The 27102-nt window shown below is 37.2% G+C and overlaps 3 protein-coding genes across 3 annotated transcripts in view; all 3 read left to right on the forward strand.

Moving 5' to 3' along the window:
- LOC149576517 (uncharacterized) overlaps positions 1 to 27102 on the forward strand; it is a 115644-nt gene that overhangs the window by 35318 nt on the left and 53224 nt on the right. Inside the window, exons 4-5 of the mRNA XM_089817600.1 lie at positions 4271 to 4354; positions 4475 to 4537. Of these exons, the coding sequence (XP_089673726.1) occupies positions 4271 to 4354; positions 4475 to 4537 (147 nt within the window). The remainder of the gene's footprint in view (positions 1 to 4270; positions 4355 to 4474; positions 4538 to 27102) is intronic.
- On the forward strand, positions 16383 to 17421 carry LOC149576518 (uncharacterized). The gene is made up of 3 exons (XM_089817618.1): positions 16383 to 16505; positions 16657 to 16955; positions 17098 to 17421. The coding sequence occupies exons 1-3, from the start codon at positions 16438 to 16440 to the stop codon at positions 17283 to 17285; spliced, it is 555 nt and encodes a 184-aa protein (XP_089673744.1). The 5' UTR covers positions 16383 to 16437; the 3' UTR covers positions 17286 to 17421.
- Positions 17693 to 18999, forward strand: LOC149576519 (uncharacterized). The gene is made up of 3 exons (XM_089817611.1): positions 17693 to 17828; positions 17939 to 18126; positions 18223 to 18999. Exons 2-3 carry the CDS (start codon positions 17976 to 17978, stop codon positions 18834 to 18836), a joined length of 765 nt encoding a protein of 254 aa, XP_089673737.1. The 5' UTR covers positions 17693 to 17828; positions 17939 to 17975; the 3' UTR covers positions 18837 to 18999.

Consider the following 27102-nt stretch of genomic DNA (forward strand, 5'->3'; position numbering starts at 1 on the left):
TTGATCCTTTTATTAATATTTAGCATTTATAATAACTAGTTGTAAATTACACATTTCTATATACATAATATATAATTTTCTACCTCAAAGTTAAAGCCCCTTGCTTGATTGTGAGACTTTATTCATTCAGGCCATCTTAACGATCGTATTCTGTTTAAAATTATTATTTATCAATTGACTTGTTAAACTATGCTAGATCTAGTGTTGTAAACCAACCATCAAAAGTGGAAAAAACAGATATGGAAGCTGTATAATGGAAATATGGATATGAAAGTAACAAAGAAATACTGCCTATCCATTCATCCAACATCAGGCATGTATATACAAATAATTCATGTTGTCATATACAAACAAGATCACATTTAATCACAATTAAAATGTTTCAATAAGGCAGAGCCAAACAGAACAGTGGGGCCTTACTATCAGGCATATATAAGCTGCCCAATAAAGGTTATAGTATTATGCAAGGGGAATATGAATCTAGATAGTTGTTGCACTGGGTCTTAGTTGAACATATGTCTAATTATGACAAGAGAAATAAGCTACAGTGACTCACGTGTTCACAAAAGCCTCTTTGACTGCTGATGTAATTATTAAAACATTGTTCATATACCCTTGGCTGGATGACGTGATTAATAAAAGGCTACATTTATATCACAAAACAACTACCTTGAATTTCAAAACAATTCCCTGAGCAAGGAGCAGAGAATCAAATGAGGATAAAAGAAGAGAAAATTTGAAGGCAGTAGGATAGATATAGAACTTATTTGCTCAATGCAGGCCACTATAGATTTGTGGGTCACTGTTATATTGACATAAATTGAGATTTTTGGTTGTGTAGAGGTTGTATGCTCAGCATATTGGAGGATTATGGCTTATTTTTTGGGCTGTCACGGGTTTTACATTAATTGTATATTTGTTATTGCTATGTTCTAAACATGCAATTTGAAATAGTAAGAGGCGTGGTGTAAAGGAAGAGACTGACAAAAACTGTAGAGGCGTGGCAGCCTGAAATGTTCGTTCATAATGATTTCAGTTGCTCAGAGGATTCAAATTGGTGACCTGGCTGCTGCTAAAATGAATGGGGATTATAAGGGAGATTTTAAATAATAATCAGCTGCTCTTTAGTTCCGCAGCTGGCACTAAATCTGAACAAAAACAAATGACAACTCTGTGCTTATTTGTTATCATTATTCATTTGCTTTTGTGAGTTACTCCTTTGTTCGAATTTTTAACTTTGTAAGTGTAAAATAACTTTGGTCATAATGAATTTTGCAACTGCCAATCACTCCTTTCAAGCATGAAGGCAAAGCTTATCAGGAATGGAAACTGTTTTGTTTTCTTTCTTTGAAAATTGTTCTCTTCATCAGAGTATAAGTTGTGGGAGCCTATGGTTCTATGTAATCCAAGAATGCGGGATGACAATGGCAAGCAGGGCTTGGTACCATCCATTTTCTGTAACACAAGCCAGTATAACTATTCTATCTTGTGAACGCAAGGGAAACATAAAGCTCCTTTTCAATGCAATAAACATTTGAAGGCTTAAACTTGGATATACGGAGCAATGAGCATATATATTTTCAACATGGTTATGTTTCTTCATATATTTAAGAAAGAAAAAGGAACTAACTTGAGCTGTTAACCCGTATGGTTCTGCAGTGGATCTTTATTCAATTTTTTATTCTTATCTTATGAACAACATTGCAAATGCTTTACTCTATCTTTCATGCATTATAGATGTACATTTCTTATATATTCTCGTCATGTTTACATTGCTCCATGTATCCAGAAAAGAAAAAGAAACAAACCCCAAATCTAAGACAATATGAAACAACTTGTACCGCTAACTCTTTTGGCATTATAGTTGATGCTTCTTCAGTTTAATCATTTATATTTGTTGGACATCAATGCAAATTCTTTATAATTTTAACAGAAGAGTCATTGAAAGTTCTAAACATTAGGCTGCAGCAAGATAAAAATCATCTATAATTAAGACAAATATTTTCGCTTTTCTTAAGTTTATCATATATTAAACTTACCAATGTACATTTCTAATTCTTATGGTGCTACTATTTAACTATGTCAATGGGACTGCTACATCAAATTAGATTTAAAGACTGCAGTTCTTGTTGAAAAAAACAAATTCTGAAGTCTGGCACTGTTTTTTGCCTGAAAATTGCAAGAAGATCGTCTATATTAGAAGAGGAGCCTGCACAAAGTGAAAAAAATATTGAGCATGTTAGCTCTAAAAGATTCTGCTTGTCAAGCTCATTCTTCTATTGCATGAGCTTGTTAAGTGCCATCAAATGCACGTGGCATAGGATGTTACAGAATTGTCAACAGCTTTACTTTGTGATTTTTCCCTTGGTCACCACAATAATTTTACAAGAGTATTCAATAAGAATCTTAGTTTCAAGTCTACTGATTAACACCAGTTTGTTTTAAATGTAAATACAATAAGCCTCTGCAGGCATTTTGACCAAACTTGCAAATTATCATACTTATGCCATTCATGCATTTTGTCATTCAGTTTCCATCCAATATTAAATTGACATAATTTCCAAAATAATTACCACAGTTCTTTTAAATTTTTTTTAAGATGCTGTTAATAGTTTTTCTTTCACTAACTAGATATATGTACGCTAGATTTCTTCAAAAAAATACATAAAATAGCTGTAACAGATTTATTTGTACATCCTTAAATACATTGAACTGATGAAATACTGACAATGATAACTGTTGGCTGACCTAGACCAATCTACGTGCATTTTGAACCCTTCTAGCTGTAGAACATCCCATATGTTAGTACAACTTTATGATGTTACAATCGCCTAGAATAATTGTAGAACAATATAAATAAAGCTGCAATTCTTATTTGGTCAGTTGGTACAGTCTTCAGGCTTAGAATGGGCAATTAAAGTCTTCAAAGTTACTCTTTGACCATTCTTGCTATCTTTGAAAAGTGTGTGGTTCCTTAGGGAGTGTGGAAATGGTACAGTTGGGGTAAGTTCCTAGCCATCATTGAGATATTATGTTCATTGAGATATAATGTTTTGTATTTGCTTTTCAAAATGCGTGCACAACCATTGTGGAAAAAATATGATACTTTTCAGATGTATAGTTAATGAAAATGAAATTTTTGAGATAGTAAAATCATTCATTTATTTGCTATATAGCTGGAAATTGATAAATTCACTTGCGAATAAAAATGATTCTTCACTACAACTCTTGCAAAACCTGTATCAATTTGCAAACTCTGACCCTGAATGAATCACATAGCATTGGCTAGAGAAGGTGTTCTACCAAAATGTAGCCAATACTATCTTAGGTTTTGTCCTAGGCCGATGATGAACAATTTTCAATCAGAGAATAGAGTTGTTAAAAAATATCCAGAATGTGAGCTTCATCTCATCTAATTTCCCTTAAAAAAACATTTTTGAAGCTTTTTGTAAATAATAATTTCAGGTTAGATTTTAATAATAAAGATAACCATCAACTCCCAGTAGGCGATTTTCTTTTGTTAGTCATCTTTACAAACAATTAATATAAGTTAGTCTTTTATTACACCTTTTGACAACTTATTCAATTACTTTCCAGACATTTGTGTGGCAATACTACTTAGCAGATCTTTTACAAAAATAGAATATTCTTTCAAGAAACAACAAACTTATTTTGATCCCTTAAAAGCAACACAAACTGAACTCCATTCTGAATAGAATGGAGCTCTCCAGGGAAGTTGGAATTTCCACAGATGTTGGTAAGGCTAAATAAAGGGGACATTGTAGAACATGGTAAGCTGTGACCGTTAAGGTTGTTATTTCTTAGAAATTCCTTTTGCATCTTAATCATCCTTTAAAATTCTCTTGCCATATGTTTGAAAATTTTGGAAGTTTATTGTTCTTTTGTTCAAAATTTCACTAGGGCATGTGATTGTGCTTGATTGTGGGAAGAGATTCAACTGTATTTCCCTTCAACAGTCACTCTACTGTACCCCTAGTAAAGAATAAAACAAACCTTTTAGCTGCTAGGAAATCTAACTTAAGGCAGGATTGTTAGAATATGTTTTGTCTGTTTAGTTTAATTTTTGATGCTTTCATGTTCTTTGTAGACCTCACAGGGTTACGTATAACATCGTTGATTCTCAATAATATATGTTGACAATTGGAGTATTTTTATTGCAAAGGATCTCAAAGCAAAAAAAGGGATCTACCATTGGTTGTTTGTAATGCTGTTATATTAAATCTTTATTTTTTGGTAACTACTTTGGCAGGTGGGCATGGTCATAGATCTGACAAATACTACACGCTACTATAAGCCAGCAGAATGGCAAAGCAATGGTATCAGATATATGAAGGTATACTTTACTATTTTAGGCTTGCAATTTACTCTATTTAAGTTGATCACATTAACATCAATGATTAAATTCTGTGTATCATACACAACTTAAAAATTATGTCTTTTCTTTTTTATTCAGATTGCTTGCAAAGGACGAGATGCAGTTCCTGATAGTTTGTCCGTAAATACTTTTGTGTATGAAGTAAGTACATTGTTTTTTAGCTGTTTAGAAAGATTTGTGTAAATTGCATGAAACTGTTCATATGATTTTAATGCAATGTAACTAATATTTAAGCTGGGGATAACATGTAATTTTATTCTTTTGCATTCCTCTTGCCAACATGATGAAAATATTAAATGCACAATGTTAGGAAAACCTCTTGTGGAATGTTTGTATTTTAAATTTCTATCCAATTAGGTGGGAGGGATGGGAAGTAAAACTATCAATATTGATAGAAAAGGTGAGGATTCAATTAGTCTGAGTCATAGCTTCCAGATACTTCCTTTCCCTTGTTTAGACACATGAATGTGCAGATCAGATACAGATAAAATACTTTCAAATACATCACGGTTATTTTATCCTTGCAAGGACCACATTTATTTGACCCTAATATAATTTAGGGTTGAATAAACATTCAATTTATAAAGTAACTGTACAGATACATACTTAAACAAAATAGCTAAAGTAATGTGCACACACTTGCATGCATGCCATATATTTGTTGGGTGTATATGTGAAGCCCAACATACTTATGTTTTTATTCCTGTTTTTAATTATTGTTTCCCTCCAGTTGTTTATGTGTCTTCAATTCTTTCGATACTCTATATATTGCTATTGGAGGTTTATTATTTAGTATTGTATTCGAAGAGCTGAAGCTACATCTGGGAAGTAAAGACCAGACTTTGACATTAATAAGAGATCTTCCCTGCAGTGTGGACATAGCAACCATGATAAATTCATGTGTTTGTGTTTTTCTTCTTTCTTGCTGTTCTGTTCTTTCACTTTGTACTTTCGGTGAACTTCGCAATCGGTAGTAGAGCTTGGCGTAGTTGCTGGGATCGATTTTGGTGTTTGAAAATCCGGAGTTGTGAAAAGTTCAGCTGCGTTCGTTGCTAGTCAAGCAAGACTTGTTAATTGCAATTGGAGGAAAAGCTAAGAAACCAGCTCCAATGAAGGATGAAGATTGGGAAAAGACTGGTGAGAAGGTGATGTCGACAATCTTTCTTTCATTATCACATAATGTTTTGGTCAATGTATATGTAAAGTTTGTTACCAGATTTAATTGATTGCAGAATTTTGTTGCAGGTACAAACAATAATACCAATGTACTTGAATCTCTTCCAGAATCTGCAAACGTTAGTGCAGTAATAATAGAAATATAGTATTATTGAACCTAGAATTATCTTCGATCCTTTTGGAGTGCTTGCATTAATAGATTTCGATGCCAAGATTACATCGGGCAGATTGGATAAATATCAACGGAAGGGGTGTGGGGATGAATGGCTATGCCTTCAATTGGAGACATGGACATTCATTCTCATACCCGTTCATAGTTAACTAATGCTCATGATTAGTTACTGTCATAAACACAGTGATTAAATGTATAACCAATCATTACATTTGTGACCCAATATAAAGGATAGATCGATCATGATCTAAACATCAAAGGAACCAAAAAAAATCTTGATCATGCCTTGATGTTCTCAGAACATATATATATATCTCATCGATTTCAGACTGTGGAAGATACAACATGTATGTATGCATATATGTATAACAGCGTGTGCATCATGCTATTGTACATATATACATAGGTATGTGTTTACCACAGTAATGTCAAACCGAAGCTACATGCATTAATAGTATTAAACGAGAAAACAACAAAGGAAGTTTGGGATAAACTTCAAAGTATTTACGAAATGACAGTGGCTGAAAATAAAATATTCATTACGAAGAAGCTCTACAAGTTGAAAATGAAGGGAGGGACTGCGATGTCAAATCATGTAAACGATTTGAACACCCTATTATGTCAAGCAACCTCAGTTGGCATGATTCAAGATGACGAATCTAAAGCTAACATCTTGTTGTGTTCCTTACTTGACAGCTGGGATCTCGTAGTTACAACAGTTTGTACTTCAAACTCCTCAAAGAGCAAGTTGTTCTGTGATGAAGTAGTGGCCACTCTACTTAGTGAGGATATGCGAAGAAGCAACAAGGATTCCTCATCTGGTGAAGCCTTGATGGCGGTGAGCATCGAAACAAGAGGAAGAAGCTACAATAAGGGGGAGAAACAACCATCATAGAAGATCAAAATCAGCTAGGTGCTCAAAGTCAAAGGAAAGGAAAGGAGGAGATTGCTGGCTTTGTGGCAAAAATGGCCACGTGAAGAAAGATTGTAGAGATTATAAAAGAGCACAAGAATTAGTGCTGGAAAGTGAAGCAAACATTGTCTATGACAAAGATGATGGTGTATCAATTTTATCTTCAACTAAGACTACTTCAGCCTCATGGGTTTTGGATTCCGGCGCGTCATTTCATGCCCCTGCATGTACGAAATGTTAAGTTTTTAGACCATAAATTAAAGATAAACAAACATAAGAAAAGAAAATAAACTGCACAAAAGACAGAAGATTTATCCTGGGAAAACCCTTCCACATGAAGGGGAAAACCCAGCCACACCAGCAAAAATATCTCTTTTATTGATAATAAAAGTTTCAGCTTTCAGTGCAAGGCTTTCCCTTCATTGATTATAATACTCTAAGCAATCACATAAATAGATTGCATTTGACTCTTCATTTTACATACGAAGGTCTCTTCAAATCCCAAATGTAAGACCATTCAAATTTCTAGAAACAATATACAACATGTAGTATTTTCATATGCACGCCTCTTCACATGACAAATGACATGTCTTTTTATATAATATTATATGAAAATATTCTCACAAATGTCTCTTTCAGCTGAAGGTGACCATAACGGTCATGACAAATATATTTCCATTTTTACAAGAACAAAGATAAAGATCTCTATCACAATTACAAACTTAAACACTCCCTCTTAGCAAGAGAGATCTTTAATAAGGCAGTCACTCATAGCTGCAATCAAAGATGTCAATGATAGTTCATATCATATAAAACATGTTATCTCAACATAATATAATTCACCATAGCACATAAAATTAAAGTCACACATGACTTTTACCATGCCTACTTGTAGAGGGTGGAATGAATGATCTTACTTCAAAAACTTCTCCCAGAGAAGAATACATTTCCACCATGCCTACTTGGTGAGGATGGTCCACCGTACTTACACGTAGAGGGTGGAACAAGGGCTTTCACCTCAGACTTCTCCCAGATAGGAATGTATTTCCACCATGTCTACTTGTAGAGGGTGGTCCACCGTACCTATTTGCAGAGGGTGGAACGAGGGCTTTCACCTCAAACTTCTCTTAGGGAAGAATGCATTAATAATTGAGATTTTCCTTAACAAAGACTCCCTCTTAACAGAGACAAATTTAATAATTGAGATTTTCTTTTAACAGAGACTTCCTCTCAGCAGGGACAAGTTTAATTACCAAAATAAAATAGTTGATTCCAATCGTTTTCAATCAAATGAGCTTACAAAGGGTTGACATCTGCCTCTATCACATAACCTCCCTCTGAAGCCGAAAATGTCTCCCTCTAAATATGATTTTTGGTTTGTAAAGAAGATATTTATCATGAATCACATGACTACAATCAACATTTTTGTGTTCATCAATCTCTCATTATTTTGATGCATCCTGCAGTCAAATATAGAGATCAAAACTATTCCCAGTAATATAACAAGAAATTATAGGATACTTATCTCATCACAGAGTCATTTCTATGCAAAATTCACCAATGTCTTTAACTCAGCTATATCAGCAGGAGCTGCGTGTGCTGACACAAAATCAGTGATGTCCGACTTATTATCATCACACAATATACACTAAATAATGCCACACAATTTCTAATATACAACCATGCAGGGATTGATCTTCCTCAAAAGAATGACTGCAGTAGAAATCTTACTGAACTACACTATACAAAGTATTAATGAAGACTCAGCAGCAACCTACCCAAAGCAAGATAAACAAATCAGTAGATAGCATGCTCAATATGATTAAAGACACTAGTAATAATCTCCACACAAGGGTAATGATCATCCAGACAGCTTCAAATACATACACAGACAGGCAACTCACTGCCAGCACAGTCCGGATGCGAATAAAAAATAAATAAAAAAATGAATGGAGCCTGAAAGCAAATTTATACTCAAATCTGGAGACCACACCATGTTTAGGAGAGAAGCATATATGCAACTACCGAAAGTTGTGACCAAGAATGAGCAACCCACTGATATGCCCAACATGAGAAGTGTTGAATTAATGTTCGAGACATTAGAAATCTTTCTTACCAAACATTACAATGATCAGCTAATATTATATTGTCCTCAATAATAATAGCGATGCTTAACCTTACTAAAGTCTCTTGCAACAATGAACAAATATTTCTTGGATTAACCACCCCTACTTTATTATTTGACACTGAAATATAATATCCCCCCTGAACTATGGTATTGAATCCAAATATTTGAAACATAATGAGAACTTCTGATATTAGAGTTGTCACTAAAATAAATGGGCCCTCAAGATATTTAACTCCTGTTCTGATGCCCTTACGACTCAAACATATTAAATCCTCAACAAAATGTAAGGCACAGAAAACTCCAACACATTCTTGCACACATGAGTAATGACCAAGAACCATATGAAATGATATTTTGATTTAATTTAGAAACAACACAAATGAATAAAAATATTCAACAAAAATTATACTAAATGTTCAACACGACGTTCAGAAAAAGAAAATGCTTAATAGAGCCTCTTGAAGACTAAGTTTATTTATTCAAGACTATCGTTGTCTCTTCAAGACTATGTCGAATATCAGCAAATGAAAGCAACAGAACCAAAATAATTGCTCCACGCAATAGTATAATTTCTGTAGTATATAATGATCAGTATATCGTCCACAAAATAAGTCAATGTATATATATATTTAAATGCCTGCATACTCACTATTTCGACTCCCTTCGCTGTGAATACAAAAAGAATAAGCAAAGATGTTGAAAACTTTGTAACACCATGCAAGTTCAAAACAAAACGTCAAACACAAGAGGGACTTTTTTGTTACAGAAATACCAACAGCCAAAAGTTACCAAGAACTGTAGAATAAGCATGACGAGTATAAGAGCGACTATTAGAAGATTGAAGAAAACTGGAACGGTGAGATAAATCAGTAGCATACGATAAGCACAGATAATAATCCAAGATGAACACAGAGAAAAAAACTGCAGAGATATACTGATAAGATGTCTATTGCTGCTATCCATATACAACAGTCCAACAGTTGAGCAAAGACAAAGACAAAGCAAATGATAACTGACGAAACTACCAGCATGGACAACAGTGAAGGCCAAGACATCATGGTGAATGTTGTGAAATCAAGTTGACACAATATAATCAAACACTAAGAAAGGAACAAAAATGCTCGACAATAAACACAACGATCAAAATATTTTGCACTATAATAATTGTCCACATAATGAATCTTACTTCTGAAATCACAAATATATCTGAAGTTTATTTGGGTGCACATCTATTCCTCATCGAGCAACTCGAACCTTTGAAGATAGAAGAGAGAGGAAATGCCACATGACACCTATGCAAGACACAACTCATTGAAGATGCATGAAAAAATGACTCTTAACAATAAGAAGAGATAAAAGAAACAATATCATCTATGCAGCTCTAGAAAACAGAGAAAAAATAATCACAGCTCATCTACAAAAATAATTCTGAGAAAACTCAAAGAATATTATTACAGGTGAATGATATTTCTTGCAGGTATTAAGAGAGAACACCACAAGAATAAATTTATCTCAATGCTACTAGAGTTAATACATGAATTAGAGAAAAGAGATTTCCTTAAATGCTGTTATCCTACTTGGCTCTGATACCATGTTAAGTTTTTAGATTATAAATTAAAGAGAAACAACATAAGAAAAGAAAATAAACTGCACAAAAGACACAAAAGATTTATCCTGGGAAAATTCTTCCACTTGAAGGGGAAAACCCAGCCATACCAGCAGAAATATCTCTTTTATTGCTAGTAAAAGATTTGGTGCAAGGCTTTCACTTCATTGATTACAATACTCTGAGCAATCACATAAATAGATTGGATTTGACTCTTCATCTTACACACGAAGGTCTCTTCAAATCCCAAATGTAAGGCCATTCAAATTTTCAAAGACAATGTACAACACTTGATATTTTCATACACATGCCTCTTCACATGACAAACGCCATATGTCTTTCTATATAATATTAAATGAAAATATTCTCACAAATGTCTCTTTCAGCTGAAGGTGACCATAACGGTCATGACAAATATATTTCCATTTTACAAGAACAAAGATAAAGATCTTCACAGCTACAAAGTTTAACACGGATTACTTCTCAAATTATTAAGAAGGTAAGTTTGGTGAAGTATATTTAGGTGATAATAAGGCATGTGAAATAGTAGGCAAAGGAGATATTATATTATCTTTGAAAGGAGGTGTTAAATGGATATTAAAAGATGTGTGTCATGTTCCACAACTAAAGAGAAATTTGATTTCTGGAAGTCAGCTATACGCACAACGTTTTCTCACTTCTTTAACCGATTCATGGAAAGTCACAAAAGGATCCATGTTAGTTGCAAAAGGAGACACGATTGGGAGTTATATATTGTAGAAAATGTTAGTGAAGTGGGGGCTGCCATGATAGTTGAAGATAGTAATTCAGAATTGTGGCATCAAAGGCTTGGTCACATAAGTCAAATGGGCCTTGCTATTATGCATAAAAGGGAGCAATTACCGGGGCTGAAATCAATTGACTTACAATTTTGTCATCATTGTCTCTATGAAAAACATAAGCGGGTCAACTTCTTGAGTACTAGAGATGAAAAGAAAGACACTCCCTTGGCATTGGTTTATTCTGATGTGTTCGGACCCACCGAGGTAAGCTCCATTTGAGGAGCAAACTACTTCCTCACTTTCTTTGATGATTGCACAAGAAAGGTATGAGTTTACATGTTGCATAAGAAATCTGATGTATTCAGCAAGTTCAAAGTTTTTAAGGCTTTTGTTGAGAATTAGATTGGTCGCAAAATAAAATGCTTGCAAACAGATAATGGTAGAGAGTTTTGCTCATTGGAGTTTGATTCATTTTGTGCGGATAATGACATCCATAGAATCAAGATTGTTCCATTCACCCTGTAAGAAAATGGAGCAGCATAGAGTATGAATAGAACAATTCTTGTGAGCGCTTGCTGTATGCTTTCTAATGCTGGTTTGGGCAAAGGCATGTCATACAGCAGTTTACTTAATCAACTGAAGTCCCTCCTCTCGGTTGGATTTTGGCATACTAGAGGAAGAGTGGTTGGGAAAGAGAATCTCATATTCTCACATCCGAGTGTTTGGTTGTGAAGCTTATGTACAGGTTCCAAAGTAGAAAAGAACTAAGCTTGATCCAAAATAATAGGGATGAATCTTCGTGGTTTATGGAGAGGATGAAGACTGATGCAGTCTTCAGTGAAACAACGTTTCCAACACTTCATAAGGAAGAAATATGTTCCTTTCTCTATTTTTGACAATAATAACATTAACATTAATGTTGGTAGCAATCAGAATATTGTTTCTTCAAATATCTTATCTCCCACTTCAGTTTTAGCTCCTGCCCCTCTATCCTCTTCTTCTACAAGTATGTGGAACCGTAGTGATGAGTTTGGAAATCAGCATAATAGTTCTGTTCATCAGAGTTATGATGATACAATTTTAGATTGGAATATAAATCAAAATAGAGATCCCAATACTTTGTTCAATATGGTGATACAAAATCTCATACCGAGCATAACCAGATAGCTCAAAATGATGGCATGGAAGTCGAAAGACCCTTCCATCTTGATAAATCTTCAAATCATACTCACTGTGATCAAGAGAGGCACCCATAGCAAGTTGCGTGCTTGGCCACACCACTAACAACCATGAGCTTTTGGAGTCTCACCCACAGGCTCCTCTGTTTCCAATTCCTACGCACGGTACTCATACAGAAGGACGACTCTCTCTAACTCAAAATAAGCACAATACCTGTCAAACATGCAACGCAGGAGATGTTCAAAACAATGACATGCGTGATCCCAACATCCGATAACAACTCATCTATGGTCCACGCATTCTTGACATTGATCGGTAGGATGCATCAATAGCAGACGGGGTCATTTAAAGGGAAGTTAATTTCCATGGCGTCAAAACTGGTGTTCAACAATTGGTCTCCTCTCCTCACACTCTCGATATTGAGATTTCAAATACAATCTCTCATCGGCAAAAGCACCTTTCCTCTCAATTCCCTGGGTCTTTGATCCACTTACAACAGGAGCATGGCACTGGTCTTGAGACAAAGTTTTGTCACAGTGGTAAATATGGACATGCCCATGCTGACAAAGAAGACAATTATAATTTGGAACCATAGGGTCAATTTGTCTCCCTTGTCCATGCCCGTACTGACAACATTGGAATGACAACTGCACAAAGACAAAACAATTTTATGGCATCAATTCATCAATATCCACTTGGGTAACATGATTCTCATCAGTGTGATAGTGATTCTCATGTTTAGAAGAAGCATTATATTTCATCTAAATGCAATACTCTTGAATTACAACAAATTAATTCTTAGTCAAATACCAATAGGGGACACGTTGATAACAGTGGAAACATGGATATCGAAAAGGTGGAAGAAGCTTAGGGATTGAAAAAATCTACCAGACAAAGAATGCTTGCTGCCAAATTCTTCGATTATGAACTCTTATATTCCGAAGAAGCAGAGCCATAACTATTGCTTTCAGACCAAGTTGAACCAACAAGCTTTAAAGAAGCTTGCAAAGCATCAAATTCTCACAAATGGGAGGCAGCGATGCAGGAAGAGATGGATTCTCTATTGCAAAATAAAACTTGGGATTTGGTTCCTTCGCCACCAAATGGGAAGACACTGAAAAATTGATGGATTTATCAGTTGAAAGATGAAGGCAAAAGTCAGAAGCGTTACAAAGTTAGGCTGGTTGTTAAAGGTTTCGATCAGCAAAAGGGCATAGATTTCAATGAAATCTTCTCACTCGTGGTCAAGATGACTACAATCCGAGCTAGTCTTGGTTTAGTTGTAGTTCATGCTCTTGAACTTGAACAATTGGATGTCAAAGCAACATTCCTCCATGGTGTCTTGAATGAAGAAATCTACACGATGCAAGAAAACTTATATTGCAGATTGAGGAAGAGTTTGTATGGTCTCAAGCAAGCTTCGAGGTAGTGGTACCTCAAGTTTGATCGATTCATGACTGAAAATAACTTTACTTGGTGTGAATTTGATCCATGTGTGTACTATAAGAAGTTAGCTGATGGTTCCTTTGTTCTTTTATTGCTCAATGTTGATGACATGCTTGTTACAGGTTCATCTATGAAACTGATTTCAGAATTGAAAGAAAAGTAGTCACAAAGGTTTGCTATGAAGGACTTAGGGGCAGGGAGACAAATACTTGGCATGAACATTATCTGTGATAGATACAGGAGGGAAATAAAGCTTTCTCAAGAACACTATGTTCTCAAGATATTAGAAAGATTTGGCATGGTGGATGCCAAACTTGTCAACACTCCTCTTGCTGATAATTTCCAAGTATCTTTAGCCATGCGTCCCAAGACACAAGAAGAACATCCCATATTCTTCAGTAGTGGGTATTTTGTATGCGATGGTTTGTACACATTCGGATATCGCCCAAGTAGTGGGGGTTGTGAAATGTCCCTATTGGCTTTGCTATCAAAACTGTTGTGTGAATGCTTTACAAATTAATTCATCGTCTCCCAACAAGATTTTTATACCAGTGGCGACTCAAGAACATTATTTTGCATTGATATTTAATTTCTATAACAACTGCTAATAGAAAATTCCAACTGAAAAAAAGACGTAATAGATTGGAAATGGATTGTTTCTTTAGTAGCAAGTTCAAATAAATTAACTCCTAAATTCCTTCAGGTGATGTCCTAACATGCAAGAAGTAATGTGATAGAAGAGACCTAGAGGTTGTGTTCGCAGACCATGATTACAGTGATAGGAGTCTGCCACTATTGAGTGGTCTGTCCACACCCACTCCTATCTTTTCAAGCTTAACGTCTGTCCTGTGGTTCTCAAGATGCTACTCCGCCTTGGGTTCCAGTTGTCCGCACACTATCTACGCCCAATTCATACTACTCGTGCATCTTGCTACTCTATAGATGCCTCAATGTTGGAAACAATATGGAGTTCGCTGCCGCTGGGCAAGTGCCATGAGTTTGTATTCACCAACCTCAACGCGGGGTGCCACTGTTGTTTAGTTGGAGTTTAGAAGTGAACCCATGTTCCTCTACTCTGTCAATCCCAACATGAACGCAATACTCCTGATAATCCCACATATGTTTACCTCTGTTTAGTTGGGGCTACATCCAAACTACCCTCCAAGTTTGACGTCTTGAAGTTGCAGATCAAACTTTCTTACTACCCGTGTTTGATACTACTGAAATTCATGCCCAAAGAACCCTTTGCTTGTTTACAGTAACTCCTTTCCTTATTTGTCGCAACCTTAAGAGTGATTCTTGTTGACTCCAGTGTGTTACCTCCAGTTTCAAACTTGAATACAGTAAAGTGAGGTGCTGGGGCAATGTCCAACCTCTCCCTTCTTCTTAAGCAACCATTTTCATCTATTCAATATATTGATATTTCTCATGGTGCCAATCCCAAGAAGGCCTATTATTTGTATCATAAAATGGAAGACTTGCCGGTTACTCGGCGAGTTTTAAACACTTGCCGAGTATTTTGGGACGGTGAGTAAATGGGCCAAAAACTTGCCTGTCCAAAAACTCGGTGGGTGTCCAAAAACTCGGCGATTAGTATTTAAAAATTCGCGGTTCTGAGAACCCGCGGCCAGTGACGCCTAAATAGGTCAAAATGCACTGTTTCTTTCATTTGTGTGGAGCAAAGAAGGTTTTAGCTGATTGCAAGTGATTCAAGGCAGATTGGAGTGGATTTTGGAGGATGTTAACTGGATTTAGAAGAGAAATTTCTTTCCAGCTATGTTCATCTTATCATTGTTTGGAAACTTTTTATAGTTTTAACTTTTAAGCAAAGTTTATATTGTTTTTGTTGTTGTTTGTAAATGATTTCAAATCATTTGAAAGTTGAAACCCTAGTTGTTCTAAACTTCTAGCTTCTAAGTTCTAACTCTAAGTTCTAACTTTGTTTATTCATTTTTCTATAAATTTATGTGTAGGGCAGCAATCTAGCATTAAGAAAACATGACAAATCCACAAGAAGAGTGGCCACAAACACCATGCCTATTTGGATATATAGGCACTCGGCCTAAAAATGCAAGAGATAAGACATGTGGTATGCCTATGAAGCTCCAAATGATGTTGGGAAAGTGATATGTATTCCATGTGAGAGAATTATTTCTTGAGGCATAAATCGCCTCAAATACCACCTTGCAGGCATAAAGAAACATGATTCGAATCCTTGTCTCAAGGTAACTGATGAAGAAAAAAGATTCATCAATGCCCTACTTGCAGCTACTGAAGAGAAAAAATTGAATAGGGAGAGGGCAAAATTAGCTATGAGGGCAGCCATAGCTGAATCTGAAAGAGCTCCTTTTGATATGCAAGAGGAAGAAGAAGCACTTGAGAACATACCAGGATCTCTTCGTGGCCCACAGATTCGCAAACAAAATTTCTCTTTTACTGGTTCCACTTCTTCTACATCTCCTACTTCTTCATCACCATCGGGATCCCCATTAGGGATAGGGGGTTATTTTGTGCCCAGGAACACACTTGGAGCACAACCATCATTAGACGGCACTGCATGGTTTAAGGAGCTGCATGAGAAAACTGATATTGCAGCATCTGATTTTTAGTTTTTCAACAATATCTCAATGAATGCCGCTGATAGTCCCTAGTGGGTCAATATGGTGAATGCAATGACAATATCAGGCAAAAGGTACAAGTCGCCTAATCGCAAGGATATGAGTGGAAGGTTAGTATTTTACTATTTAAATTTTAGTAATTGTAAATAATTGTGATTCACTTTAGTTCATTGTTATATTTTAAATCTTAATTGTTATAACTTATTTCCTATTTTTTACTAGCACTTACACTTTATTTAATATTACACCTAAATTTTGTAGGTTGCTTGACAAAGCGGTTGGTAGGGCAACATTATTGATAGAAGACCAAAAGAAAGAGTGGAAGAACTATGGCTGCACTATTTTATCTGATGGGTGGACAGATGGAAGAAGTAGAACCATTATTAATTTCTTGGTTGCTTGCAAAGATGATGTGGTGTTTTGGAAATTTGTCGATGCCTCCAACAAAGTGAAAAATGCAGCCACATTGGCTTTAATGTTGGAGAATGTTGTCATGGAGGCGGGAATAGAGAATGTGGTGCAAATAATCATGGATAATGTAGCAGCATATGTGGCAGCAGGTAAATTTAATTTTTTATATTCGAATCAATATGAATCATGAATTTAATGCTATGGTATTATTCAATTTAGATTTGATGTAATTTGTAAATACTAAATATGGAAAGTTTGTTACTGATTATTGATTTTTTGCTAATCTTTTAGGTAGAATCCTCCAAGAGAGGCATCCCACACTTTTTTGGTCACCTTGTGCAGCACATGTCCTTGACCTTCATTTGGAGGACATAGGAAAACTTGATTGGGTGAGTCTAGTTGTGGAAGATGCTAGGGGAGTCACGAAATATATCTATAATCACCCATGGGTTTTCAGTTTGATGAGAAAAGTCACTTAAGGAAAAGATTTGATGAGACCTGCTATGACAAGGTTTGCAACGGTCTTCTTGACATTGCAAAGTATTCTTGACCACATATTGGCTTTGAAGCAAATGTTTGTGTGTGCTGATTGGGTTGCTTCACCTTACTCAAAGAAGCCTGATTGAGAGGCTGTGGCACGGATAGTCTTTGATGATAGCTTTCTTGCAAAGGCTAAGGAGATTGTGGAGGTAACTTCAAAAATCAAAACATTATAGTTTTAGTTTATTCAAGTTTCATTATCAATTCATAACTTACTATGTTATTAACTAATTTGTATTTTTCAAATTTCAAATGTAGATGTCTCTGCCCCTGGTTCTAGTCTTGCGCATATGAGATGGGCAGCAATCTCTAATGGGAGATCTTTATGAGGCCATGGATAGGGCGAAAGAGGCTGTTAGAAGTTACTATGATGGGGACAGTCTCAGATTTGACCCCATTTGAGAAATAATTGATAGGAGGTGGAACAATGTGCTCCACCAACCTATTCATGCAGGAGGCTACTTCCTCAATTCCAAATTCAGGTACTATGATAATTGATTGTCCTTGAAGTTGGGATTTTACTAAGAGTTTATTTTACTTTACTTTTTAAGGTTGTGTAGTAAGACTTGATATCATTTTCTATTTGTTTTAGGGCTGATGATTCCTACTCAGATTCTAATGGAGAGGTCATGGAAGGTCTCTCTAAATGCATTGAGAGAAGGATATCAAGTGAAGAGGAGAGAGACCTTATTGTGACTGAACAAAAAATCTATGTGGAATCGAGGGGTCTTTTGTTCTCTTCTATGCTAGCAAAGAGAGCAAGATCTACTCAAGCACTAGGTAAAGCGTCATACTTTAAAACTTTTGCTAATTAATAAGTTGTGCTTTTGATTATTATTTTTATTGCTTTATAACTTTTTTTATTTTGTTTTGTAGATGCTTGGTGGGCAAGTTGGGGTGGCAATACCCCCAATTTAAGGAAATTTGCTCTTAGAGTCCTATCCCAACCTTGTAGCTCATCGCATTGTGAGCGCAATTGGAGCTTATTTGAGTCCATCCACACAAAGAAAAGAAACAAAATGACTCAAAAACGGCTTAATGACCTTGTTTATGTGCACTATAATCTTAAGTTGCGCATAAAAAAGGCACAACTCTTAGAACTACCTGGTCCACTTGATCTAGATGAGATAGATCTTTATTCTGATTGGACAACATTGGAGCCAGGTCCATTGTTTACACCAGATGAGATCGCTGATTTGGAGAGGCAGGCCATGGAGAGGGAGGTTGACACTGATTTTCAGTTCACTATGGATGACATTGAGGACGAGGACGAGGACGATGATGATTCAGGTGAGGATCAGGCATTACCATTAGGAGGAGATGCATCCTCTTCTAGGACGCCGAGCCAGTCAGTAGGGACGTCGAGCGAGGGGGCACGGCCACAGAGTTCACAGTCACGTAGCTCACGCCGTATCCCAGTGTGGGGCACTTCTTCTAGGACTAGACCCCCTCGTTTTCCTACTAGTGCAAGTGGAAAGAGGAAGATGTGATTGTCATTGACATTGTATTGATGTATTTAGACTTTTAGTATTTACTTCTAGTTTGACAGATTGAAACTATTTACTATTTTGCTTCCTACCATGAGCATTCCGAATGAGAATGCAATTTTGTACGCACTATGCATTTATATACATCTAAACTCTGTTTGTTTTTTTTGTGTTGTTTTTAATTAACTTATTAGATGCATCTTCTCATTAAATTTTGCAAAATAAATGTATTTTTAATTAAATTTTAGCGGTTTTTTAGGTTCTCGAGTTTTTCCCAAGTTTTTTAAAAAAATCACCGAGTTTTTCCTGATTAAACTTTTGGGGGGCTTGGCGAGTTTTCCAACTATGGTTTGTATAACCTTGATATGAAGGAGAGCACAAACAACTAGGCAATGTGAGATCAAAACACTTTTTCGTCTTTTAGTCACTTAAGTTACTTTTGTTATAAAATGACTAAGTCATAAAGTACCATTAGAAAGTAACTTTATAAAATAAAGTGACTTAACAATAGAAAAGCTCCCCAACTTTAATATTTCCTTGAATGAAACCAAATAAATTCCTGTGACTATTTGGCATCCTCTAGATTAATTTTGTTAGCCTATTCGGATGGAAAGATAGACCAACAAGGAACTGGAAAGGCCTAGCGCAGAGAAGGGGACATTACTGTCCTCCTTTCCTGGGATTGCTTGCCCTCAAGCAATCTCAGTGCCAGATGCTGAGGATAGTTTCACCCTCCCAAGTGGCATCCTAATATGGCAAATCCTTCTAGTGAACTAAATACTCCTTGATGGATCTGTTACACAACTTCCTCTCTTTGATCTCTATCACCTCGGTTGGAGCCAAATCAATTTTCTTTCCACATCAAGCGGGGGCAATCCAATTGAAGGCACTATATGCTGACCTATCGTCTTCTTGAGGCACGACACGTGAAAAACATTATTGATCCTACTATCACTTGGCAATTCCAACTCATAAGCAACCTCACCAACCCTCTTGGTAATGCGATAGGGAACATAAAATCTACGCTGAAGCTTTTTGGATCGACTCTTCTTCAAGGAGCTCTGCCTATAAGGTTGGAGGTGAAGATAAACCATGTATCCTAACTCAAAACTCCGCTTTGTCTGGTGGCGATCAGCGTACATCTTCTATTGATTCTGAGTTTGTAGGATGTTCTCCCTAAGAGCTCTACGAATGTCTTGTTGTTCTTGTATCTAGTCTCTAGCTAGGGGTGCTGTGCTGTCCTGTAAGGCCAAATCTATGAATGATAGTGGCTCGTTGCCATAGAGAGCTCAAGGTGTCATCTGAATGGACATGTGATAGGAGGAGTTGTAGCAGTACTCAAGTAAATACAACCATTTAACTCAGGCTCTTTGTTGCCCCACTACATAGTTCTAGAGACAACCTTCCACCCATTTATTTACTATGTCAGTTTGCCCATCTGTCCAAGGGTGGTAACTCGTGCTGGGTTTTAACTCACTACCTACCAATTTGAATAATTCCCGCCAAAAGGTGCCGAGAAATTTGTTATCCCTATCGCTCAAAATAGTTCAAGGTAGGCCATGTAGACGAAAAACCTCTTGGAAAAACAACTCGACTACCTAAGAGGCCGACCAGTCTGCGGCTATAGCATAGAAATGAGAAAATTTAGTCAATTTGTCCACAACCACAAAAATGGAATCTCTGCCCTGAACCCTTGCCAACCTTGTAACAAAGTCCATAGAGATACCCTCCCATTTCTGTGCTGGAATAGGAAGAGGTTGTAATAATCCAACCGGAAACTCGTTCCTCGACTTGTTCTACTGGCTAGTCTTGGACTCGCTGACATGATGAAGGACATCGTCCTTGAGGCCCTTCCATGAAAACCTTTCTCTAACCTATCTGTAAGTTTTGAAAAAACCTGGGTATCCGGTTGATGGTGCGTCATGAAGGGTATTCATAATTTTTACCCTGAGCTTAGACTCGAGCACGAGGTAGATCCTATCCTTATAAAAAATCATATCATTGATTACCTTGTACTTGTTATCTTGGAGTTGCCCATCCATGATCTAACAAGCTTGAGTATTCTTAGAATACTCAACCAATAATTGGGGCTTCCAATCTACTGATATTCTTGAAATGGCACAACACTCTACTACTGGAGGTCTCCTGGAAAGTGCATCAGAAACTATATTGTTCTTACCCTTGGCATACTCGATGTCAAAATCATAGGCCTGAATCTTCCTGACCCACTTTTGTTGTCTTTCATTTAGATCCTTTTGTTCTAAGAAATATTGCAAGCAGTTGTGGTTTGTCTTAACCATGAATTTGCCACCCACCAAGTACTGTGTAAACATGGTTAAGATGTGCAAAATGGCTAGCATCTCCTTGTCATAGGTGTAGTACATCTTACTGTCCTTGAGTTTCCTGCTCTCATAAGCTATTGGTAGCCTGCCTTTTATTAGAATTGCGCCAATTCCGTTTCCTGAAGCATTGCACTTTAAAGAAAAAGGGCAAGAGAAGTTGGGAAGTGCCAAAACCAGACATGTGCTCATCACCTTCGTGAGGCTATCAAAGACTACCTCTGCATCATTCGTCCACTTGAATGCTACTGTCTAAGAGAAGCCTCTAGTGAATCTCTAGTAATAAGAACAAAGACCAAGAAAGAGCCTCTCAAATCTGATTCATTCCTTGGAGGCGGCCAATCTAGGATTGCTTGTATATTTTCCTGTTGTACCTTAACCCCTTTTGCACCAATCACGTGTCCAAGCTAAAGAAGCTCAGTCAATCCGAACTCACACTTTAATTCCTTCGCAAACAATGAATGCTCCCTCATAGTGCTAAGTACCTCATCTAAGTGCTGCAAATGCTCCTCCCAAGTCCTGCTAAAAACCAATATATCATCAAAGAATACCAACACGCTCTTGCGCAACTGCTTTTTAAAAATATGGTTCATGCATGACTGAAATGTGGTAGGCGCATTAGTGAGCCTGAATGGCATTACCAAAAACTCATAGTGTCTATAGTGACATCTAAAAGCTGTCTTATGCGCGTCCTCACAAACACGTATTTGATGGTATCCGGATCGAAGATCTATCTTCGAGAAATAGATTGCCCCATGTAGCTCATCTAATAACTCATCAATGCGAGGAATAGGGTACCTATTCTTAATGGTCCTCTTGTTGAGAGCATAGTAATCTATACACATGCGAAGAGTACCATCCTTCTTCACCAAAACTACCGAAGAGGCAAAAGGGCTGGAACGGGGTCTGATGTGTCCCATCTCTAAGAGTTCCTTAATTGTCCTTTCTATTTCCTCTTTATAATGCCTAGGGTGACGATAAGGGGTAGTAATGACGGGCTTGGCGCCCTCCTCTAACTCAATGATATGCTTAAGCCCTCTATCTGGGGGATACCGGAGGGTATGTCCTCAAAAACTCTCTTGTGCTTATTAAGCACAGGCTGAATGTCACAGTGAAACTGCTGTCCTAAGCTTAATGTAGCCTTATAGGAGATGAAACAATGTGCCGCTCACTCAATGTCATCATGCCTCATAATAGCTTCCATCCTGTGAGCGGAAATCACTCTGGGTTCACCCTTTGGCATGGCCTTGAGAATCACTTGCTGACCTTCCTGTAAGAATTCCAATTGCTTCTTACCATGATCAACTGTATACCTGCCGATAGTCTGTAAGCCCTGCCTTCCCAACATGGTGTCTAACCCATCCAAATCAACAACATAAAAATCTGCTTGTAGATGGTAGTCATCAAAGTGAATTGAAAGCCCTGGCACTTTCCCTGTGCACCTTAATCTATCACCTCCTACTACCTTAACTTTGAACTCTGGTATATCATCAACCTGTAACCTTCTCTTCGATACACAGTGTGTGTTAATGAAATTATGTGGTGCACCTATATCCAAGAGGCACACAATACACTGCCCTCTAACTATGTTGTTCAAACGAAAGGAGTGACCAGTGAGATTGCTAGAAAGGGAAGCTATAATAAGGGATTGTCTAGGAGTGATTTTCTTCTTCCTCCATTTAAGAGGCTACTCCTCACTTCCTTCTTCATCGCTGCCATCGACATCACTGCCTCCCTGCTACTCATCTTGCTCTTCTGGAAGTACCTCAACAATATGTATCTTACCCTTGCCAAGGCACTTGTGATCCGGTATCCATGGCTCCCTACAAGTGAAGCATAGCTTTTTCCTCCTCAACTCATTCCGTGTCTCAAAGTCCAACCTTGGGGGGAAAGTCTTATTCTGATTCTTGGTCTTTGGATTGAAGTGGACCCCTTATAAGGTTTCTTAGGAGGTTTTAGTATAGAAGAAGGAGAGTCTAGATCATGTGCGATCTTAATAGCATCATCCAAGGTCTTTGGTTTAAGGACCTTGACCAAAACCCTAAATCTGTCCTGTAAACCCTCTGTGAACAACATAACCTTACGCTTTCTATCATATCCAGAACCATAACAGAGATCCGTTGAAACTCATCAATGAAGTCATCTTAATATCCACCCTCTTGCAATTGCGCCAAATCCTTATAGTAGACCTCAATGTTCTTCCTCTGTAAACGAGTAATTGGCTTAGAGCTAAAAGTCTCGTAAGATGCAATGAGATCATGATCCTGGGTGACTAGCCCATGATGCTACCAATCATATGCTGCTCCCTCTAAATGCATTGTGGCAAATTTAATGGCTTTTGTTTCCGACATGGGTTAAGTGTCAAGTAAGTGTCTAACTTGTGAATCCAAGCTCTAGCAGACATCTTACTATTGCCATAAAAAATGGGGAGGGATAACTTGTTCATGGCATGCCTCAAGTCCCCATTTTGTGCCCTAGGCCTTCTGTCCTATTGTGTCATCTTTGACTCCTTTTTTTGATTCATGTATTGAATAAAGGTAAAATTCTACTTAACCAGATCAGGGAACAAATCCCACTCATCATACATAGCCATAACATTATCCGGAAGTAAGCCTATTGTTACAAGTTGGGCTATCGCTTCCTCGGCATTATTCTCAGCAAAAATGGGCATTAAGGGTCTGTAAGTGTTTTGTGTAGGGGCCCTAGTAGCCCAGGGTGATCTTGCCACACTACCACCTCCATTGTGATGACTTGGTGCTCCCTTGGGTATTGGGGCTAGCTGCTGCATGGTACCTGTAAGCTCCTAAAGTGTGTTAGCGATATTATTTTGTCCATCTCTATTAGAGTGCAAGGTTTCTCTCACTTCTCGTTTTAGATCATCAGCCTCTCGGGCTATTTGAGTGACTTGTACCTGTTCAGCCTGTTCAACCTATATGTTCGGCTCAAGGGTTAGCTCCTCATTAATTGTATAACTATCCTCAATATCAATCTGGTTTGAAGATCTTGTCTGTTTAGGTCAGATGTGTCTAAAATTATAGGGCTCGCTATTCATGCTTAGTTAGACATTTCTCTGTTTTATCCAATCGAAAATTCCAACGGTAATCCATGAGGTTGGCAAGTCTTGTGGCTCTGATACCACTGAAATGTCCCTATTGGGTCTTCTATCAAAATTGTTGTGTGACTGCTCTACAAATTAATTCATTGTTTCCCAACAAGATTTTTATACCAGTGGTGACCCAAAAAAAACATTATTTTGCATTGATATTTAATTTCTATTACAATTGCTAACAAACAATTCCAACTGAAAAGAAGACTTAACAAAGTGGAAATGGATTGTTTCTTCAATAGCAAGTTCAAATGAATTAACTCCTAACTCACTTCAGATGACGTCCTAACATGCAAGAAGCAAAGTAACTAAACTCGGACTCGACTCTGACTCGACAAGGGCAATTCAACTCGTGACCCAGCTCGAACTCGATCATGACTCGGTAGTGACTCGGCGAGTCAGGATATATTAATAGAAATACCTTAGAGAAATATAAAATATTTGATGACTTGGCGGGTCAGGGTCACGGGTCATTTTGACGTGGCAAGGATAACTCGAGTCGCCGACCCGGTTGACTCGTCGTGACTCTTGTTACTATGGCAAGAAATAATGTAATAGAAGAGACTTGGAAGTGGTGTTCGCAGACCATGATTACAGTGATAGGAGTGTGCCACAGTTGAGTGGTCTATCAACGCCCGCTCCTATCTATTCAAGCTCGACGTCTGTCTTGTAGTTCTCAAGATGCTACTCTGCCTTGGGTTCCAGTAGTCCGTACACTATCTCTGCTCAGTTCATACTACTCGTATATCCTGTTACTCTACAATCGCCTCAATGCTGGAAACAATATGGAGTTCTCTGTCATTGGGCAAGTGCTATGAGTTTGTATTCACCAACCTCAACGCGGGGTGCCTTTGTTGTTTAGTCGGAGCTTAGAAGTGAACCCATGTTCCTCTACTCTGTCAATCCCAACAAAAACACAATACTCTTGATAATCTCGCATATTTAGTTGGGACTACGTCCAAACTTTCCTCCAAGTTTGACGTATCGAAGTTGCCAGCCAAACTTGCTTACCGTCCGTGTTTGATACCACTTAAATTCATGCTCAAAGAACCTTTTGCTTGTTCGCAGTAACTCCTTTCGCTATCTGTCGCAACCTTAAGAGTGATTCCTGTTGACTCCAGTGTGCTACCTCCAGTTTTAGACCTGAATATAGTAAAGTGAGGTGTTGGAGCTATGTCCAACCTCTCAATTTTTCCTAAGGGGTATCGTCCTTAAGAAAAACCAGTTACATTTAAGCAACCATCTTCATCTATTCAATATATTGATTTTTCTCATGGTGCAAATCCCAAGAAGGCCTATTGCTTTTATAACCTCGATATGAGGGAGAGCACAAACAACTAGGTAATTTGGGATCAAAACTCTTTTTCGTCTTTTAGTCACTTAAGTTACTTTTGCTATAAAATGACTTTAAGTCAAAGTAACTTTGTAAATCCACTTTATAAAATAAAGTGACTTAAATATAGAAAAGCTCCCCAACTTTAATATTTTCTCGAACGAAACCAAATAAATTCCTGTGATTGGTTGGCACCGTCTAGATTAATGCCATTAGCCTTTCGAGATGGAAAGATTGAGCAACAAGTCGCTGGAAAGGCCTAGTGCAGAGAAGGGGACATTATGGGTTGTTAGCAGATTTATGAGCAATCCGAGTAAACAGCATTGGGATGCAGTTAAGTGGATCTTAAGGTATCTTAAGGGCACTTCTGATTTTGTATTGTGTTTTGGTGGCAAGGATACTTCACTAAGAGGTTATACTGATTCAGATATGGCTGGAAATTTAGATAATAGAAGATTTACTATTGGTTATGTTTATACTTTTGCTGGAGCAGCGATAAGCTGGGCATCAAAGTTGCAACAAGTAGTCTCACTTTCTACTACTGAGGCCGAATATATTGCTCTCACCGAAGGAGCAAAAGAGTTGACTTGGTTGCAACGTTTGTATGGTGATTTTGATTGTCTTTGACAAGGATCAGCCTTGTATTGTGATAGTAAAGGTGTCATTGACTTAGCCAAAAATGCAGTGTTTCATATTAGAACAACCATATTAAAGTTCATTATCATTTCATTTGAAGTAAACGTGAAGGGCAAACTTCAAGTCATGAAGATTAACACCAAGGAGAATCCGGCTGATGCACTTACAAAGGTTGTTCCGCGAGAGAAGTTCGAGTTTTTCCGAGCTTCTCTTGGCATTGTAAAGAAATAACAGTAGGGGTTTTCAAGCAAGACTTATTCATTACAGCTGTTGGACTTCAAGTGGGGGTGTGTTGGGTGTATATGTGAAACCCAACAGACTTATGTTTTTACTCTTGTGTTTTATTGTGTCCCTCCAATTGTTTATGTCTCTTCATTTCTTTTGAGACTCTATATATTGCTATGGAGGTTTATTATTTAGTATTGTATTCGAAGAGCTGAAGCTACAGCTGTGATGTAAAGATCAGACTTTGACATCAATAAGAGATCTTCCCTGCAGTGTGGACGTAGGCACAATTTGTGGTGAACCACAATAAATTCGTGTGTTTGTGTTTTTCTTCTTTCTTGCTGTTCTGTTCTTTCACTTTGCACTTTCAGCAAACTTCACAATATTTAGATCCCTGAAGGCGCCTATATAATACAACAGATATTATAAAGTAAAATATAAAAGAAAATTTGTATCAATAAACATTGTAGAAATTTATACATTTTCGTAATAGTTGTATCCGTGTAAGGTGGCCTTGAAAATATGCTATAACCCTATCTAATCCTGAATTTGTATCCATTTTCATGCAACTATGGCCTGTTCTGCATCAGATTTCTGCAAAATGTTTCTGGTTGATAACATTAGATGCTA

This window comes from Cupressus sempervirens, chromosome 1 (genome assembly GCF_028749045.1).
Source record: "Cupressus sempervirens isolate cs-2001-9-10 chromosome 1, ASM2874904v1, whole genome shotgun sequence".
Lineage (NCBI taxonomy): Eukaryota > Viridiplantae > Streptophyta > Pinopsida > Cupressales > Cupressaceae > Cupressus > Cupressus sempervirens.

Bases quoted from the DNA above. Each gene is read 5' to 3' on its own strand.
- LOC149576518 (XM_089817618.1), top strand. From the start codon at position 16,438: ATGGTGAATGCAATGACAATATCAGGCAAAAGGTACAAGTCGCCTAAT. The intron at 16,506-16,656 runs GTTAGTATTTTA...TAAATTTTGTAG, and splicing joins CGCAAGGATATGAGTGGAAG to GTTGCTTGACAAAGCGGTTG. The intron at 16,956-17,097 runs GTAAATTTAATT...CTAATCTTTTAG, and splicing joins AGCAGCATATGTGGCAGCAG to GTAGAATCCTCCAAGAGAGG.
- LOC149576519 (XM_089817611.1), top strand. From the start codon at position 17,976: ATGGAAGGTCTCTCTAAATGCATTGAGAGAAGGATATCAAGTGAAGAG. The intron at 18,127-18,222 runs GTAAAGCGTCAT...TTTGTTTTGTAG, and splicing joins AAGATCTACTCAAGCACTAG to ATGCTTGGTGGGCAAGTTGG.